The sequence below is a fragment of the Leopardus geoffroyi genome, chromosome A2 (assembly GCF_018350155.1).
Source record: "Leopardus geoffroyi isolate Oge1 chromosome A2, O.geoffroyi_Oge1_pat1.0, whole genome shotgun sequence".
NCBI lineage: Eukaryota > Metazoa > Chordata > Mammalia > Carnivora > Felidae > Leopardus > Leopardus geoffroyi.
This window is the reverse complement of record NC_059331.1, coordinates 17900843-17916661: the sequence shown is the minus strand read 5'-3', so window position 1 is coordinate 17916661 and position 15819 is coordinate 17900843. Positions and strand designations below refer to the sequence as shown.

The 15819-nt window shown below is 58.9% G+C and overlaps 1 protein-coding gene across 5 annotated transcripts in view; it reads left to right on the top strand.

Moving 5' to 3' along the window:
* Window positions 1-1047: 1047 nt before the first annotated feature.
* The window catches only part of LOC123605640 (cadherin EGF LAG seven-pass G-type receptor 3), a 37774-nt gene continuing 23002 nt past the window's right edge, over window positions 1048-15819 (top strand). For 2 of the 5 annotated variants that reach the window (XM_045492851.1, XM_045492849.1), the window contains exons 1-17: window positions 1048-5976; window positions 7485-8135; window positions 8514-8739; window positions 9069-9184; window positions 9554-9642; window positions 9751-9908; window positions 10443-10606; window positions 10869-10994; window positions 11085-11254; window positions 11670-11855; window positions 12408-12524; window positions 12893-13064; window positions 13205-13346; window positions 13455-13575; window positions 13894-14077; window positions 14393-14494; window positions 14713-14727. In XM_045492851.1, coding sequence (XP_045348807.1) covers window positions 1863-5976; window positions 7485-8135; window positions 8514-8739; window positions 9069-9184; window positions 9554-9642; window positions 9751-9908; window positions 10443-10606; window positions 10869-10994; window positions 11085-11254; window positions 11670-11855; window positions 12408-12524; window positions 12893-13064; window positions 13205-13346; window positions 13455-13575; window positions 13894-14077; window positions 14393-14494; window positions 14713-14727 — 6853 coding nt within the window. In that variant the 5' untranslated portion in view covers window positions 1048-1862. The remainder of the gene's footprint in view (window positions 5977-7484; window positions 8136-8513; window positions 8740-9068; window positions 9185-9553; window positions 9643-9750; window positions 9909-10442; window positions 10607-10868; window positions 10995-11084; window positions 11255-11669; window positions 11856-12407; window positions 12525-12892; window positions 13065-13204; window positions 13347-13454; window positions 13576-13893; window positions 14078-14392; window positions 14495-14712; window positions 14728-15819) is intronic. The other 3 variants (XM_045492853.1, XM_045492852.1, XM_045492858.1) reach the window with 2 other exon arrangements.

The window sequence follows — 15819 nt, the reverse complement described above, 5'->3', positions numbered from 1 at the left end:
TGGGGAGGAGGAGCCACAAAGTGAGGATAACAGTGGAGGCAGGAACATTAGGGAGTGACAGGGCTGGCCACCACAGTTACACCGCAAGTCAAGTGTATTAAGGAGAGGTCTAGGTCTTGCTCTTTACAGGAGCATCAGCTGAAGCCACTGCTAGCCCTAATGAAGACAGCAGAGCTCTATTTCCCTCTGCCATGGTTCCTTTACCCCTCTGCACAGTGCCCACTTAGCCTCCAAGACCTAGGATGGCTCCTGCTTTCCCTGTAGGTGCAGACTTCCTCTTGGTTATTCGAGGCTCTGCTCAGGCATTTTCTCCAGCAGGAAGCCGTCCCAGATCGCTAAGTTGCCTGAGGCAGCTCCCCAGGGACCCTAGTACTCTTCCCCCTAGCGTGCCTCCTGCTTCCCTCCTTTGTTGGTGTAAAGTTTCGTGCCCAGCACTCGCTAGATTGTGGACCCGGAGGGCTACTGTACAGCCAAATCCTCGTCCCTGGCCCCGCCCCTCCAGGCCCTCCACCGACTGGACCCCGATCCAACCCAGTTCCGCCTCAGCAGCTCAGCAGTGCTCCATCCTCACGCCCATAGGAACCGAGACCGTATATCCGGCATGAAGTTCCGACCTTAGGGCGTCCTCAGATTCTGGAGCCCACCTGCCAGCTTTCCACAGCTAGGTAGGGCGCTCAGGAGGTGGGACCCACGGGAACCCCCCCCTCCCGGAAGCGAAGAAGTCAAGGGGCCGAAGAATGTGCCGCCTGATTGGTCGATGGTGATGTCATATGTACCGTTGGAGTGGGCTGCAGGCCTGAGCCAGGAGTTTTGCTTTAGTTCCTAACTGGAGCCGCGCCCATTGGAACGTTCTGGGATCCCGCCCTAAACCCCTCCTTGGTCTGGGGACGCCCGCGCCCTTCACCCATGACGCTGTAGGGCGTTGCCGCTGCTGCCTTTGCAGGCCAGGGGGCAGAGAGCCTCCGGGATTCTCTCTCCGGGCTACCTTGGAATCCAAAGAGCCCTCCCCTAAGACAATGAGTCCGCCGTCGGGGGGCGGAGCCTCCCATTGTGCCAATAGTTCTCTCCCAACCCGGTGTCGTCTTCTGTGACGTCTATTCCGCCTTATCTGCCCATTGGCCATCCGGAACCGACTTGCTCCTGGAATTGCTCAGCTCTGGGAGAGCTGTATTGAACCGTGGGAGGAGGATTGAGCTTCCGTTAGTCCCTTCAAGGGGTTAAGGGACGCGGTCGTGGAGGGCGAGGGGCGGGGATCCGAGGAAGCCGTGGCTGCAGTTATACAAGGCAACGCCGGGCTCCACGTGGCATCCCAGAGCTTTCGAGACCCGCGGCCTGGAGGAGGGTGGAGGGGCCCCCAGCGCAGGAGACTGCTGGGTTCCAGCAAGGCAGGGAAGAGTTTGTTCTCTATTCACGCCTGGGCGGGTCATCTCCAGTCCTTGCTCTGCAGAGACACTCCAAACAGATGGTCGCGACATGTTTCACGAGTTAAAACTCAGTGGTCGAACAGTTCAAGCTATCAACTTTAGGTCTGGCGTCCCAGGTCCCCATCCAGCCAACCTCCCCTACGTCCCCGGGATTCCACATGGTACCCCTGCCAAGAGTCATGAGAACGCTCTCTGCGCAACATTGGCACCAATTTTCATACCAAACTCCAGGACAGGGTCCGGAACTAGTGCTCAGGAAGGGGAACAAAAGACCTGCAAACAGAAGAAAGAATAAGAGATGGAGCTGAGACCGCGCCTAGAAGAAGGAAGGCGGGTGAGGGGGGTGCCCCAAAGCAAGGAGGGTGGATCCAGGGGCGGCGAACCTTCCAACCCTTATTCAGCACCGAGGGCAGCAGTTATGCCTTGCCCTTAATAAAGATGGCGACAACAGCTTCAGCAGTCAGATTTGCCATGCGCAACGGGCTGTACCACAGGATTTGGGGCTTCGGGGCTGAGGTGGAACGAACCATCGCTGAAGCCGGGAGCCATGTTGGAGCGGCGGGAGGCGGCAGCCGCGTCGGGGATGCTGTGGTGGGGGCGGCAAAAGCCGGGGCCGCACGCCAAAGGGGCTCTGGCTGCGGAGTAGATGGTGCCCAGAGGGCGAAGGCGGTGCGGAGCGACAGGCCGAGAGGCGGGGGACCGGGGCGGCGGCAGGGGCCCGGGAGGGGGCCCGAGCGGCGGGGCGGGCCCAAGGCCCAGACCGGGGAGAGGGGCGGTGGAGGCCGTGTGGGGAGGCGGGGGGTGATGGCGAGGCGGCCGCCTTGGTGGGGTCTCAGGGGGCCGACGACCCCACTACTCCTGCTCCTTCTCCTCCTCTCTTTGTTCCCTCTCAGCCGAGAGGAGCTGGGGGTCGACGGGGGCCAAGGCTGGGACCCAGGGGTAGCTGCCGCTACGGGGCCAGGGGCGCGGACCGGCGGCGGAGCCTTAGCTCTTTGTCCCGAGACGCCCGGGGTCCAAGAGGATGAAGAGCCTGGCCTGGGAGTCAGGGAGCCTGTCTTCTTGGGGCTCCGAGGGGGAAGGCAAAGCGCCCAGAGTGGTAGAGGGCTCCCTGAGCAGCCGGACGCGGGGTTGGGAGAGAAATATGGGGTCCAGGCTTTAGACAGACGCGGGCAAGGAACAGGACAGGGACCAGGGGTTCTATTATGCTGGCGCCCAGAGGTCTCCTCTTGCGGGCGGACAGGACCCTTGCGAAAAGATAGTCAGTCTCCAGAGGCTCTGCCCCCAGGGGTCCCTAGCCTGAGGAACAGCTCTCCCTTCCCTTTGGACCTTCTGGTTCGGCCCCGTGGTTACAAGCCAGTGTTCTCCCAGAGGAATCCTGGAAGAGGCACCCCCAAAAAAGTGGGAACCACGCGCTGCTGCGGGGAATTGTGGGCACCGAGGCGTAGGGATCAGAGCGAGAGAACTGCGACATCTCGAGCGGCGAGGACAGCCCCCCAGCCGGACTGTCCCCCCAGGGCTATAGGATGTGGCCCTGGGCTGGATTCAGCACCGCTCACAGAGAGGACAGCTCCCGAGTCTGTTTCAGCACTGCGCGAGTCTCGGACAGCTCCCGAGCCGACGCCCGAGCGCATGCGCTCGCGTGGTCTCTTCCGCCGCCGCTTCCTCCCGCAGCGCCCCGGGCCGCGCCCCCCGGGGATCCGGGCTCAGTCGGGAATCTGGAGAATACCCACAGCGAGCAGGATCCGCCCCCGTCGCGCCGCGAACCGCCACCCGCAGTTTCCGCAGTACAACTATCAGGCGCTAGTGCCCGAGAACGAGGCGGCTGGCACCGCGGTGCTACGCGTAGTGGCGCAGGACCCGGACGCAGGCGAGGCCGGGCGCCTAGTTTACTCGCTGGCTGCGCTTATGAACAGCCGCTCTCTGGAGCTGTTCAGCATTGACCCACTAAGCGGCCTCATTCGCACAGAGGCTGCTCTGGACCGCGAGAGCATGGAGCGGCACTACCTGCGCGTGACGGCGCAGGACCACGGCTCGCCGCGCCTCTCGGCCACTACCATGGTGGCCGTTACAGTGACCGATCGCAACGACCACGCGCCAGTGTTTGAGCAGGCGCAATACCGGGAGACTCTTCGCGAGAACGTGGAGGAGGGCTACCCCATTCTTCAGTTGCGTGCCACAGACGGCGACGCGCCCCCCAACGCCAACTTGCGTTACCGCTTCGTGGGGCCGCCAGCTGCGCGCGCCGCTGCTGCCGCCGCCTTCGAGATTGATCCGCGGTCTGGCCTCATAAGCACCAGCGGTCGCGTAGACCGCGAACACATGGAAAGCTACGAGCTGGTGGTGGAGGCCAGCGACCAGGGCCAGGAACCTGGGCCGCGCTCTGCCACTGTGCGTGTGCACATAACTGTGCTGGACGAGAACGACAACGCGCCCCAATTCAGCGAGAAGCGCTACGTGGCGCAAGTGCGCGAGGACGTGCGCCCCCACACGGTGGTACTACGCGTCACAGCCACCGACCGGGACAAGGATGCCAATGGACTGGTGCACTACAACATCATCAGCGGCAACAGTCGTGGCCATTTTGCGATCGACAGCCTCACGGGCGAGATCCAGGTGGTGGCACCTCTGGACTTTGAGGCAGAGCGAGAGTATGCCTTGCGCATCCGGGCGCAGGATGCAGGCCGGCCACCACTGTCCAACAACACAGGCCTGGCCAGCATCCAGGTAGTGGACATCAATGACCATACTCCTATCTTTGTCAGCACACCTTTCCAGGTCTCTGTCCTGGAAAACGCACCCCTGGGCCATTCGGTCATCCACATTCAGGCAGTGGATGCAGACCATGGGGAGAATGCCAGATTAGAGTACTCCCTAACTGGTGTGGCACCTGATATGCCCTTTGTGATAAACAGTGCCACTGGCTGGGTCTCTGTGAGTGGTCCCCTGGATCGTGAGTCTGTGGAGCATTATTTCTTTGGTGTGGAGGCGCGAGACCATGGCACACCTCCACTCTCAGCCTCAGCCAGTGTCACGGTGACTGTGCTAGATGTTAATGACAATCGGCCTGAGTTTACAATGAAGGAGTACCACCTACGGCTGAATGAAGATGCAGCTGTGGGCACTACTGTGGTCAGTGTGACCGCTGTAGATCGTGATGCCAACAGTGCCATCAGCTACCAGATCACAGGTGGCAACACCCGGAATCGGTTTGCTATCAGCACCCAGGGGGGTGTAGGTCTGGTGACACTGGCTCTGCCATTGGACTACAAGCAGGAACGCTACTTCAAGCTGGTGCTAACTGCTTCTGACCGTGCGCTTCATGATCACTGCTATGTGCACATCAATATCACAGATGCCAACACTCACCGGCCTGTATTTCAAAGTGCCCACTACTCAGTGAGTGTGAATGAGGATCGGCCAGTGGGCAGCACTGTGGTGGTTATCAGTGCCTCTGATGATGATGTGGGTGAGAATGCTCGCATCACCTATCTCCTGGAGGACAACCTGCCCCAGTTCCGCATTGATGCAGATTCAGGGGCCATTACACTACAGGCTCCACTGGACTATGAGGACCAGGTGACCTACACACTGGCTATTACAGCTCGGGACAATGGCATCCCACAGAAGGCAGACACCACTTATGTGGAGGTGATGGTCAATGACGTCAATGATAATGCTCCACAGTTTGTGGCTTCCCACTACACGGGATTGGTATCTGAGGATGCCCCACCTTTCACCAGCGTCCTGCAGATCTCAGCCACTGACCGAGATGCTCATGCCAATGGCAGGGTCCAGTACACTTTCCAGAATGGGGAAGATGGTGATGGAGATTTTACCATTGAGCCAACCTCTGGCATTGTCCGCACAGTGAGGCGGCTGGATCGGGAGGCAGTACCAGTGTATGAACTTACTGCCTATGCAGTGGACCGAGGTGTACCCCCACTGAGGACTCCGGTCAGCATCCAGGTGACGGTGCAGGATGTAAATGACAATGCCCCTGTCTTCCCAGCTGAGGAGTTTGAGGTGCGAGTGAAGGAGAACAGCATTGTGGGCTCAGTGGTGGCTCAGATCACTGCGGTAGACCCTGATGAAGGCCCCAATGCACATATAATGTACCAGATTGTGGAGGGGAACATCCCTGAGCTGTTCCAAATGGACATCTTCTCTGGAGAGTTGACGGCACTCATTGACCTGGACTATGAGGCTCGCCAGGAATATGTGATTGTGGTGCAGGCCACGTCTGCCCCTCTGGTCAGTCGAGCCACTGTGCATGTCCGCCTGGTTGACCAGAATGACAACAGCCCTGTGCTCAACAACTTCCAGATCCTCTTCAACAACTATGTATCCAACCGCTCAGACACCTTTCCCTCAGGCGTTATTGGGCGCATCCCAGCTTATGACCCTGATGTCTCTGACCACCTCTTCTACTCTTTTGAGCGGGGCAATGAGTTGCAGCTGCTGGTGGTCAACCAGACCAGTGGGGAGCTTCGACTCAGCCGCAAGCTAGACAACAACCGCCCACTGGTGGCCTCCATGTTGGTGACTGTCACAGGTGAGGGGTGGGGGGCAAGCAAGTGACCCAGTGACCCCAACCTTCAGGGCCTCAGGGGCTCCACAGGGCACCTGAAACCAAAGAAGGATTTCCAAGCCTTCCAAGAATCCCTTAAATGCTGGGTTCCTGCACCCCCACAGGATCTGCCATAGGCTTTACAGGTTAGGTTCATAGCCTGCTTAGGGTCTTGGACAGTCTCCACAGAACCTCAAAGATTCTAGGGCATATAGCAAATCCCATAAAGACCTATGAACTGTCTACTACACTAGGGATAGTGCCCCCATCCCCAAAAGCCTGCAGGTCCTGGCTTAATGCTCTGGAGGCCACAGGGAAAAGCCAGCATGGGCCAGTCAGCTCACACCTGTTCAGATGAAGCATTACTTTGGGTCCAGCTTGACCTTTATCCCATATGTACAGGGAAGGTGGGCCAATAGTTTAATGGTCATGAACAGCAGCTTACTCTGGCAGCTTCAGACAGAGAGTGGGCCCATACTGGCCTGACGGCTATCCGAGGGACTGACTGAGGACCTGCCCTTTGGGAAAATGTCCAGAGGCCCACGTGCCTCTTTTCTACCTCTATAGCCCCAGATTTTCACAAACACTCCCTCATAGGAGGGTGCAGGTGGGAGAGGCTCTTGCAATCGTGCCTACTGCTGCAGAGGTTGGGAGAGAGGCTTCAACTGCTGTTCACTTCCCAATTCTGGAGCATGGACTCCTCACACTGCCAAAGAAGGCAGAGACTTCATTTATCCCTAAGTTCACTCAACAACCAATCCTTATTGGCCATCCAGTGTGTACTAGGGTCTGGGGACAAGGTATATAAGCACCTCATTCTCATTTTGAGAGGTGGCCACTGAGATCACAGGACCCAGGTCTGGGATGATGGGCAGCTTTCTGATCCAAGAATTCTGAGGGGGCAGGTGGGTGGTGGTCAGGGTTCAAGACCTTCCTGGAGAGAGTTTGCTGAGCCAGGATTCTGGGGGATGGGGTTGAGTGGTCACAGGGCCAGGGGCCCTTCTAGTGCCATGGAAAAGCAGTTTGCTGACCAGAGATAGGGGATAGGTAAGCATTAATCTAGAAGTCTGTTTGTTTCTTTGAGGGGATGTTGTGCTGGTTATGCAATGCTGGGGGGTAGGGGTGGGTGGTCAGTGGCCCTGGCTCCTTTTTATGTTCTGAGTGAGGGTGGCTGCTGGCCATGATAACCTGGGGGAAGGTGAGTTACTATTTAGGGACTCTCTTGTGTGCTGTTAGAGGAATGGCTTACTGACCCAAGGGCTGACTCAGGTTTCTCCTGGTGTTGGAGGGAGAGGAGAGGAAGCAGCAACTTGGTACCCTGATGCTGAGGGAGTTGGTGGTCACAAGCCCCAGACCCCCTTGTGTCTGGCAGGGTCAGCCTGCTGACTCACAGGTGCTGGGAGTCTAGGCATTCACTGGCCCCAGCTCTCTGAGTCCCGGGGAAGGGCAGCCGCTGACCCCAGACTGACCACTGCCTCTACCCCCACCCGCAGACGGGCTGCATAGCGTGACGGCGCAGTGTGTGCTACGCGTGGTCATCATCACGGAGGAGTTGCTGGCCAACAGCTTGACCGTGCGCCTTGAGAACATGTGGCAGGAGCGTTTCCTGTCACCGCTTCTGGGCCACTTTCTGGAAGGCGTGGCCGCGGTGCTTGCCACACCCGCCGAGGACGTCTTCATCTTCAACATCCAGAATGACACGGACGTGGGGGGCACCGTGCTCAATGTGAGCTTCTCGGCGCTGGCGCCGCGCGGGGCCGGGGCAGGCGCTGCGGGTCCCTGGTTCAGCTCCGAGGAACTGCAAGAGCAGTTGTACGTGCGCCGCTCTGCCCTTGCCGCGCGCTCGCTCCTAGACGTGTTGCCCTTCGACGACAACGTGTGCCTACGCGAGCCCTGTGAGAACTACATGAAGTGCGTGTCCGTGCTGCGCTTCGACTCGTCTGCTCCCTTCCTGGCCTCGGCCTCCACGCTCTTCAGACCCATCCAGCCCATCGCAGGCCTGCGCTGCCGCTGCCCGCCCGGCTTCACGGGAGACTTCTGCGAGACGGAGCTCGACCTCTGCTACTCCAACCCGTGCCGGAACGGCGGCGCCTGCGCGCGGCGGGAGGGTGGCTATACCTGCGTGTGCCGCCCGCGCTTCACAGGTGGGCGGGCCGCGGGCCTGGAGGCGCCACGGGCAGAGCGTGAGGGCGGGACTACAGTGAAAGCGAGGATGGGGAATCTGTCTTGAGTCTACCGGGGTCGGGTGCGGCGCCACGGAGCGCGAAGCCGTGGAACCCGGCCCTGGAAGAACCTAAAGCCCTGAAGAAATAGAGGCCTTAGGCAGGCGGAGACTACGGCGGGGGCGTGGCCTGGGGCGTGGGGGCGTGACCGGAGCTGCTGGGAACGTGGGGCGGGGCCAGACCGCTAGGAGGCGTGTCCGCCCCCAGGGAGCTCGCCCTTTCTGTGGGCTGGAAGGCTTTGGAGGGGCGGGGCCCTCTGGAGCCGCGGGTGACCTCCTCCAACCTTGGTTTGACTCCTAGGAGAAGACTGCGAGCTGGACACGGAGGCCGGACGCTGCGTCCCCGGCGTCTGCCGCAACGGAGGCACGTGTGCCGACGGGCCCGACGGCGGCTTCCGCTGCCAGTGCCCGGCGGGCGGCGCCTTCGAGGGCCCGCGCTGCGAGGTTGCGGCGCGCTCCTTCCCTCCCAGTTCGTTCGTCATGTTCCGCGGTCTGCGGCAGCGCTTCCACCTCACGCTGTCCCTCTCGTAGGTGCCCGCCCGGTATCTCTGCGCGCCTCCACGCCGTCCCCACGCCCTCTGTGACCCTGAGTCAGATTCCCGGCTGCCCCATCCTGACGCCCCACAGGACATCGCCCCTCCCCGGGTGTCCTGCCTGGGTGTCTCGGAGCATCACTGTCCCTGACATCACTGCATTGTCCCTGACGTCACTGCATTGTCCCTGACGTCACCGCACCCGCTCTCCTCCTTTCCTGCTTCACCCTAGCCTGGCTGGCGCCCCGTGAAACTTCTTGTCGCAGGGATGGTGGGTGTGAGGAGGTGTCCCGCTCGTGACTTGCCCTGTCCACCCTACCCAGGTTCGCAACAGTGCAGCCCAGTGGACTACTCTTCTACAACGGGCGCCTGAACGAGAAGCACGACTTCCTGGCCCTGGAGCTTGTGGCCGGGCAAGTGCGGCTTACATATTCCACGGGTGGGTGCTCCCGTGGATGTATATGTGGGGGAGTGGGTACATGAGTAGGTGAGATGGCTGGGGGGTATAAGCCTCAAGTCCCCTCAGATTTGCCTCACTGCACACCTAAACGTGTACCTCCATGTCAAACAGACATCAGTGAGGATCTTACCCCCTTAGCCATTCCCTGGGAGAAAGTCCATCTCTCCAGGTGGTGTGTGCTTCTCCTGTCTTCCAAGGTACTCTGGTCCAGCCAGTATGGTCACCAGTGGATGGGACTGATCTGATGTATCCCTGACCATCCTGGGAGTAACTGTACCTGAGTAGGGATGGGGAGGGAAAGGTAACTAGGCAGCTCCAGACAACCTTCCACATGTATCCCCTGCACAGGTGAGTCCAATACAGTGGTCAGCCCTACAGTTCCAGGGGGCCTGAGTGACGGGCAGTGGCACACAGTGCATCTGAGATACTACAACAAGGTGGGCACCACCCTTGGCATGGCAGTATGAGGGGAGCTGGGATGCCAGGTTCTGCCCCTTAGGGGTCAATCCTGGAGGTCCTGTTGAGTGGTGTGCCTGGGTTTCTAGCCCCGGACCGATGCCCTGGGGGGTGCTCAGGGCCCCTCCAAGGATAAAGTGGCTGTGCTGAGCGTGGATGACTGCGATGTGGCTGTGGCTCTGCAGTTTGGTGCTGAGATTGGCAACTACTCATGTGCAGCTGCTGGCATGCAAACAAGCTCCAAGAAGTGAGACCCCAGCCCCTGATTCCCTTGCCTTCTGCCTGCCAAAGCCCACTCCAACCCTGACCCCATGCCCGTCTCCAACCTGCCACCCCATCCTTCCCCAAATCACAAATCCTCTCTCCACTATGACACAAATCCTCTCCCCTACCTCACCGTAGCCCCATCTCTTTATTCTACCCCTGCCTCCCTGCTCCCACACACGGTCCCCAAGCACCCAGTCCTCCAGTATCCACTGCCCCCTTCCTAATGCCCCACATCCCCTTAGATTCTTCGCCAACCACCCAAATGCCTCACTGTTTCATCCTAGCCTTCAGCCCCTCCCCTTCACCTTTCCCTAGACCATCTGCCCATCATGAGCTCTCCTTTGCACCCCCACAACTAAAGTTAGGCCCCAGCTTCTTCCCTGGCCTTACCTTCCCCCCTAAATCACCTTTACCCTCTGAGTCCTACTCCCACCCCACCCCCACTTCTGTGGCCCTCAGGAGCAACCCTACCTTGGCCTCTGTCCCAACAATGATGAGGACCCCTGATCCTCAGGTCCCTGGACCTGACGGGCCCTCTGCTCCTGGGGGGTGTCCCCAACCTCCCCGAGAACTTCCCCGTGTCGCACAAGGAGTTCATTGGATGCATGCGGGATCTGTACATTGATGGCCGCCGAATGGACATGGCAGCCTTCGTTGCAAACAATGGCACCATGGCAGGTAGGCCATGTCCCCACATTAGGGAGGGGGAAGAGGGCTATGTGGAGTGATTCCAAATCTGACCTCATCCTTGTTTCCTTTGCTGGCAAGCATTGTGCCATAGCTTAACCCTTAGGGCCTGTCTCCTTCCAACTCCATCTTGAGAGAATCTGGGGCTAAAATCATGGCCCCTCTTGGCCCCTCTGGACCCCTGTGTCCTGTCTAATACTTGTGCCCCCTGCCCCCCACGTTCTCACATCTGCCATGTGCCTTCCTCTCCCAGGCTGCCAGGCCAAGCTGCACTTTTGCGACTCGGGTCCCTGTAAGAACAGCGGCTTCTGCTCAGAACGCTGGGGTGGCTTCAGCTGCGACTGCCCTGTGGGCTTCGGTGGCAAAGACTGTAGGCTCAGTGAGTGGGCATCATGGGGCAAGAGGGGCCTGCAGGGTAAGGTCTTTTCCTCAGGTGGGACCTGTGATCCTCTTCCTTTTATCCCCCCAGCCATGGCCCATCCCCATCATTTCCGTGGCAATGGGACGCTGAGCTGGGACTTTGGAAATGACATGACTGTGTCTGTGCCGTGGTACCTGGGGCTGGCATTTCGGACACGGGCGACTCAGGGGGTCCTGATGCAAGTGCAGGCTGGGCCACACAGCACACTCCTCTGTCAGGTGTGTCTGTCCTCCTGGCCCCTCCCTAGACCCTCAACTCTCAACCTCTAATGCCACCAGCAACATTCCTGGTCTGTTACAACCTAGTCCTGCCAGGTGTACTGACCATACTTGACCCTGCTCTGGACCCTGGCCCTTGATCCTCTTCCCCACCATAGTATCCTCTGCAGGTGCAGGGCCCCAGCATATCTTTTTTGTGCTAGCTGCACCAATCCATAATCCCTGATCTTGACCTCTGAGTCCCCTAACTTCACTCTCAGGGACATGGTGTCCCTATGGCACAATGCCCTGTGTGCCAGATATAGCCTTAGCCCTGCAGTTCTGATGTCTGAACCCCCTGATCTCACCTCTTGACTCTCCAAGCCCCAGCCCAACTTGAGGCCCTGACCCCAGGGCTGTGCTTCTCTATCTGCAGCTGGATCGGGGGTTGCTGTCGGTGACAGTGACCAGGGGCTCGGGCCGTGCTGCCCACCTCCTTCTGGACCAGGTGACTGTCAGTGATGGCCGGTGGCACGATCTGCGGTTGGAATTGCAGGAGGAGCCAGGTGGCCGGCGGGGCCACCATGTCCTCATGGTCTCACTGGACTATAGCCTCTTCCAGGTCTGATCTCTGACTCTTGGGTAGTCCGTTAGTCTCCCAACCAGACCCACCTCATTTGACCCCTCTCTAGTCCAGATCCCCTCAACTGTCTCCACTGTACATCACTCTCCCTGCAGTCCCTTCCTCATGCCCTTGCTTTGAGCCCACCCTGCCAGCCAGGCCTGCTCAGGTTAGAGAGGCTATCCAGATTTCTGGCCTGGTCTTGGGGTACCTCTGCAGCCAGTACATTCCCTAACTCTTGGGAACCCCTTCTGGCCTCTGCCCTGATCTCCCTCTCTCAAAGCTCTGAAATTTCAGGGTCTATTCTGAAATTTCAGGAAAGAGAGGCCTGTCTGAACCCAGCTCTTTACTGAAACCTTGCTGTTACCCATCCCCCACACTCCAGCAGGTCCTCCGCACTCAGGGGCAGCGCATGCCCAGACCATTCTCCTGGTCCAGAGGGACAGAGGATGGTCATGCAGGGCTAGGACAAGGCCAAGACTGACTCTAGGGTAGGGCAGGGATCCATCAGGTGCCCCCACACCCCCAGTGCTGACTGTACCCCTCCCCCAGGACACCATGGCAGTGGGGAGTGAACTGCAGGGCCTGAAGGTAAAGCGACTCCATGTGGGAGGCCTGCCCCCCAGCAGTGAAGAGGAGGTTCCTCAGGGTCTGGTTGGCTGTATCCAGGTGGGGGTCAGCAAGGGAACATGATTTGGGCCATTAGGGTGCGTGGTCAGTGGTCAGGAGCATCTTGGGACTTGAAAAGCTGCATTCACATAGGGGTTGGCATGGGGAGGGATGTGACCCAGAGCCATCAGAGATAGGCCTTTCTGTGCTGTTGGCGGTGAGGGTCTAGCTTACATTATCAAGGGTCATTAGAGGTCTGTGTCAGGGACAGCACGATTAGGGGTCCCATGGGGGGCTGAGTTGGGGATATTGGGGTCAGGGTCTGGGCTTTTTGGGGGGTTTGAGGGAGACTGCATGTCAAGTGGCTGGCTCTGTAGGGGCTGAGGTGCTTTGACATGGGGCTCACACCTTGCTGGCTGTGTCCATAGGGGGTATGGCTCGGCCCCACGCCCTCGGGATCCCCAGCCCTGCTTCCTCCTAGCCACCGAGTGAACGTGGAACCTGGTTGTATAGTGACCAACGCCTGTGCATCTGGACCCTGCCCACCCCACGCTGACTGCCGAGACCTCTGGCAGACCTTTTCTTGTACCTGCTGGCCAGGTGTGAATTGGGGGTGGGGCAGGGTGGATTTGGGTAGGAACTGGGGGCTCATGGTAAAGACTGGGATCACTGGAAGGACAGGTACCTGCTTCCTCCCATGCTCTGTGGCCAGTGTCTGAGCTCGCTGACCCAACCTGCAGGTTACTATGGCCCAGGGTGTGTGGACGCCTGCCTCTTGAATCCCTGTCAGAACCAGGGGTCATGCCGCCACCTTCCAGGAGCTCCCCATGGCTATACCTGTGATTGTGCAGGTGGCTATTTCGGGCACCACTGTGAGCACAGGTGAGGGGCTGGAGACTGAGATGATGGAAAGACCTGGGGTGGGGGGAGGGAGTTGTCACTGAGATATCTCGGAGGCATCTCACATCTCACCTGGCTGTCTACCTCCAGGATGGACCAGCAGTGCCCACGGGGCTGGTGGGGGAGCCCAACCTGTGGCCCTTGCAACTGTGACGTTCACAAGGGCTTTGACCCCAACTGTAACAAGACAAATGGGCAGTGTCACTGCAAGGTATGCCTGTCCCCTGTCCCCTGACCTTTTAACTTTTCTCTAGCCATGATTTGTGATTCTTATCGAGCTTGCTGATCTCTGCCACCTGATTTAGGCCCTAGCCTCTTACCCCTGTCCTGTCATCTAACTGCCACCTCTAGTCCTTGATGTCTGATTCCTCCCTTACATTTCATTTGAAGCCCAATCTTCCTTCTGGCCTGTGAGTACTGTTCTCTTGACCCTTTGCCCTTGATTCCACTCATTCCTCAAGCCCTGACCTGAGACCCCTACCTTAAGACCCAATCTCTGACCTCAGGCCCCTGATCCATTCTCGAATAGGAGTTCCACTACCGACCACGGGGCAGCGACTCATGCCTCCCATGTGACTGCTACCCTGTGGGCTCCACCTCGCGTTCATGTGCACCCCACAGCGGGCAGTGCCCCTGTCGCCCAGGAGCCCTTGGCCGCCAGTGCAACAGCTGTGACAGTCCTTTTGCGGAGGTGACAGCCAGTGGCTGCCGAGGTGAGCAGGCTCCACGCAGCTCCACATATAGAGGGCTGGCTCTGGCATGCTGCCACCAAGCTTTCTGGCATGTTTGACTCCTTGGGTAGGGCTCTGAGAAGTGTTTCCTGAAGGAGACCACTGATACCTAGACGCCCCCCACGTTTGTCCCAGATACTTTGATGACTTGTTACAGAACCTGACAGGCCAGCTCCTGTAAGGCCAGAGAGGGAGTGCTGGGTAGTGGGTCTGATGTGGGTGGTAAAGGAGTAGTGGGTGTGGCTATCATTTTCCCCAGTCCCTGGCTGCCTGGTTCAGTGCTTCCTCTCTCTTTAGTGCTCTATGATGCCTGCCCCAAGTCTCTGAGATCTGGCGTGTGGTGGCCCCAGACCAAGTTTGGCATGATGGCCTCAGTGCCCTGTCCTCGAGGGGCCCTGGGTGAGTACCTGGGGGGCAGGGGCATCATTGAGGGTGGGAGTAGGTCTGTCCTCTGACTGCTGGAGCCACTTCTTTTCCTGAGTTGGGTGGCATTGCTCCTGCAAAGAAGTGGGAGTGGGGTAGGGGTCCATGTGGGCTCCTTAATACCTCCTAGGGGGTCTGGGTCCCTCCCCACCCCCTCATTGAGCCTCCATCTGTTTCTCTTGGCTTCTGGGCAGGATTGCGGGGTGCAGGTAAGGGGTATGTGTTTGCTCAGGTGTGCTGCGCCCCCCACCCCACTGCCAGAGCTTTTGCAGACCCCTCCCGCTGCCTGAAATCCCTGCGGACCCATCCCCACTGCCTGAGGTCTCTAAAAGCTACTCTCAGCTGCTTGAAGTCCCTGGAGGCCCCTTCCCACTGTCTGAGGATGCTGGAGGCCCTTTTCTGATGCTTGAGGTCCTCAGAGGCCCCTCCCCACTGCCTGAGGACCCTGCAGACCCCTCCCCACTTCCTAAGATCCTTGCAGACCCCCTCCTCAGTTCCTGAGGTCCCTTCAGGCCTTTTCCTATGTCGAAAGTCAGGAAAAACGCCCTCCTCTCTGTTTGAGGACCCTATAGACTCCTCCCTGCTGCCTGAGGGCCCCTCCCCACTGCCTGAGGTCCTTGCAGAACCCTCCCTGCTGCTTGAGGTCTCCACAGTGGCTGGACAGAGATCACCTCTGTATGCATGCTCATGTGTGTGTCTTTCTGTGCCTGTGCACGTGTCTGTGTGTCTGTCTTGGGGGGGTTCTGTGTTCAAGTTAGGGTCCCTCTTGCTGGTGGCTATGAGCTCTCTTAAGACCCAGGTCAATTCTCATTCAACCCCCATCCCCATCTCACAGACAAGGGCAAGAGGGCAGCAGAGTCCACCACTGGGACAGTTGAAGCTAGTGTGAGAACTTTCACCCCACCCTCACTTTGGTCACACAATACTCCTGGAAACCTTGGTCTGTGTGTGCATACATGGAGAGAGCATGTGTGTCTGTGTGTTTGTCCTGATCCACACGTCCGTGTATGTGCAGACGTGGGCACTGGTCTGTGTGTTTGCTTGCCCTGGGCCACATGTCTGTGAATGTGCTCTGGCCCGTGTGTGTGTGTGTGTGTGTGTGTGTGTGTGTGTGTGTGTGTGTGTATGTGTGTAAGAGAGACAGAGAGACAGAGAGAGCGTGCACCTTTCTGCTCTGCTTTATGTAATCAGTGGTTCTGAATGGCCCACAGGCCCCCTGAGACTGATAGGCAGCTGGGACCTGCTTGGGCTGGGAGCTTGTCCAGCCACAGATGCCTGCTATTCTGGTCTCTGCTTCAGAG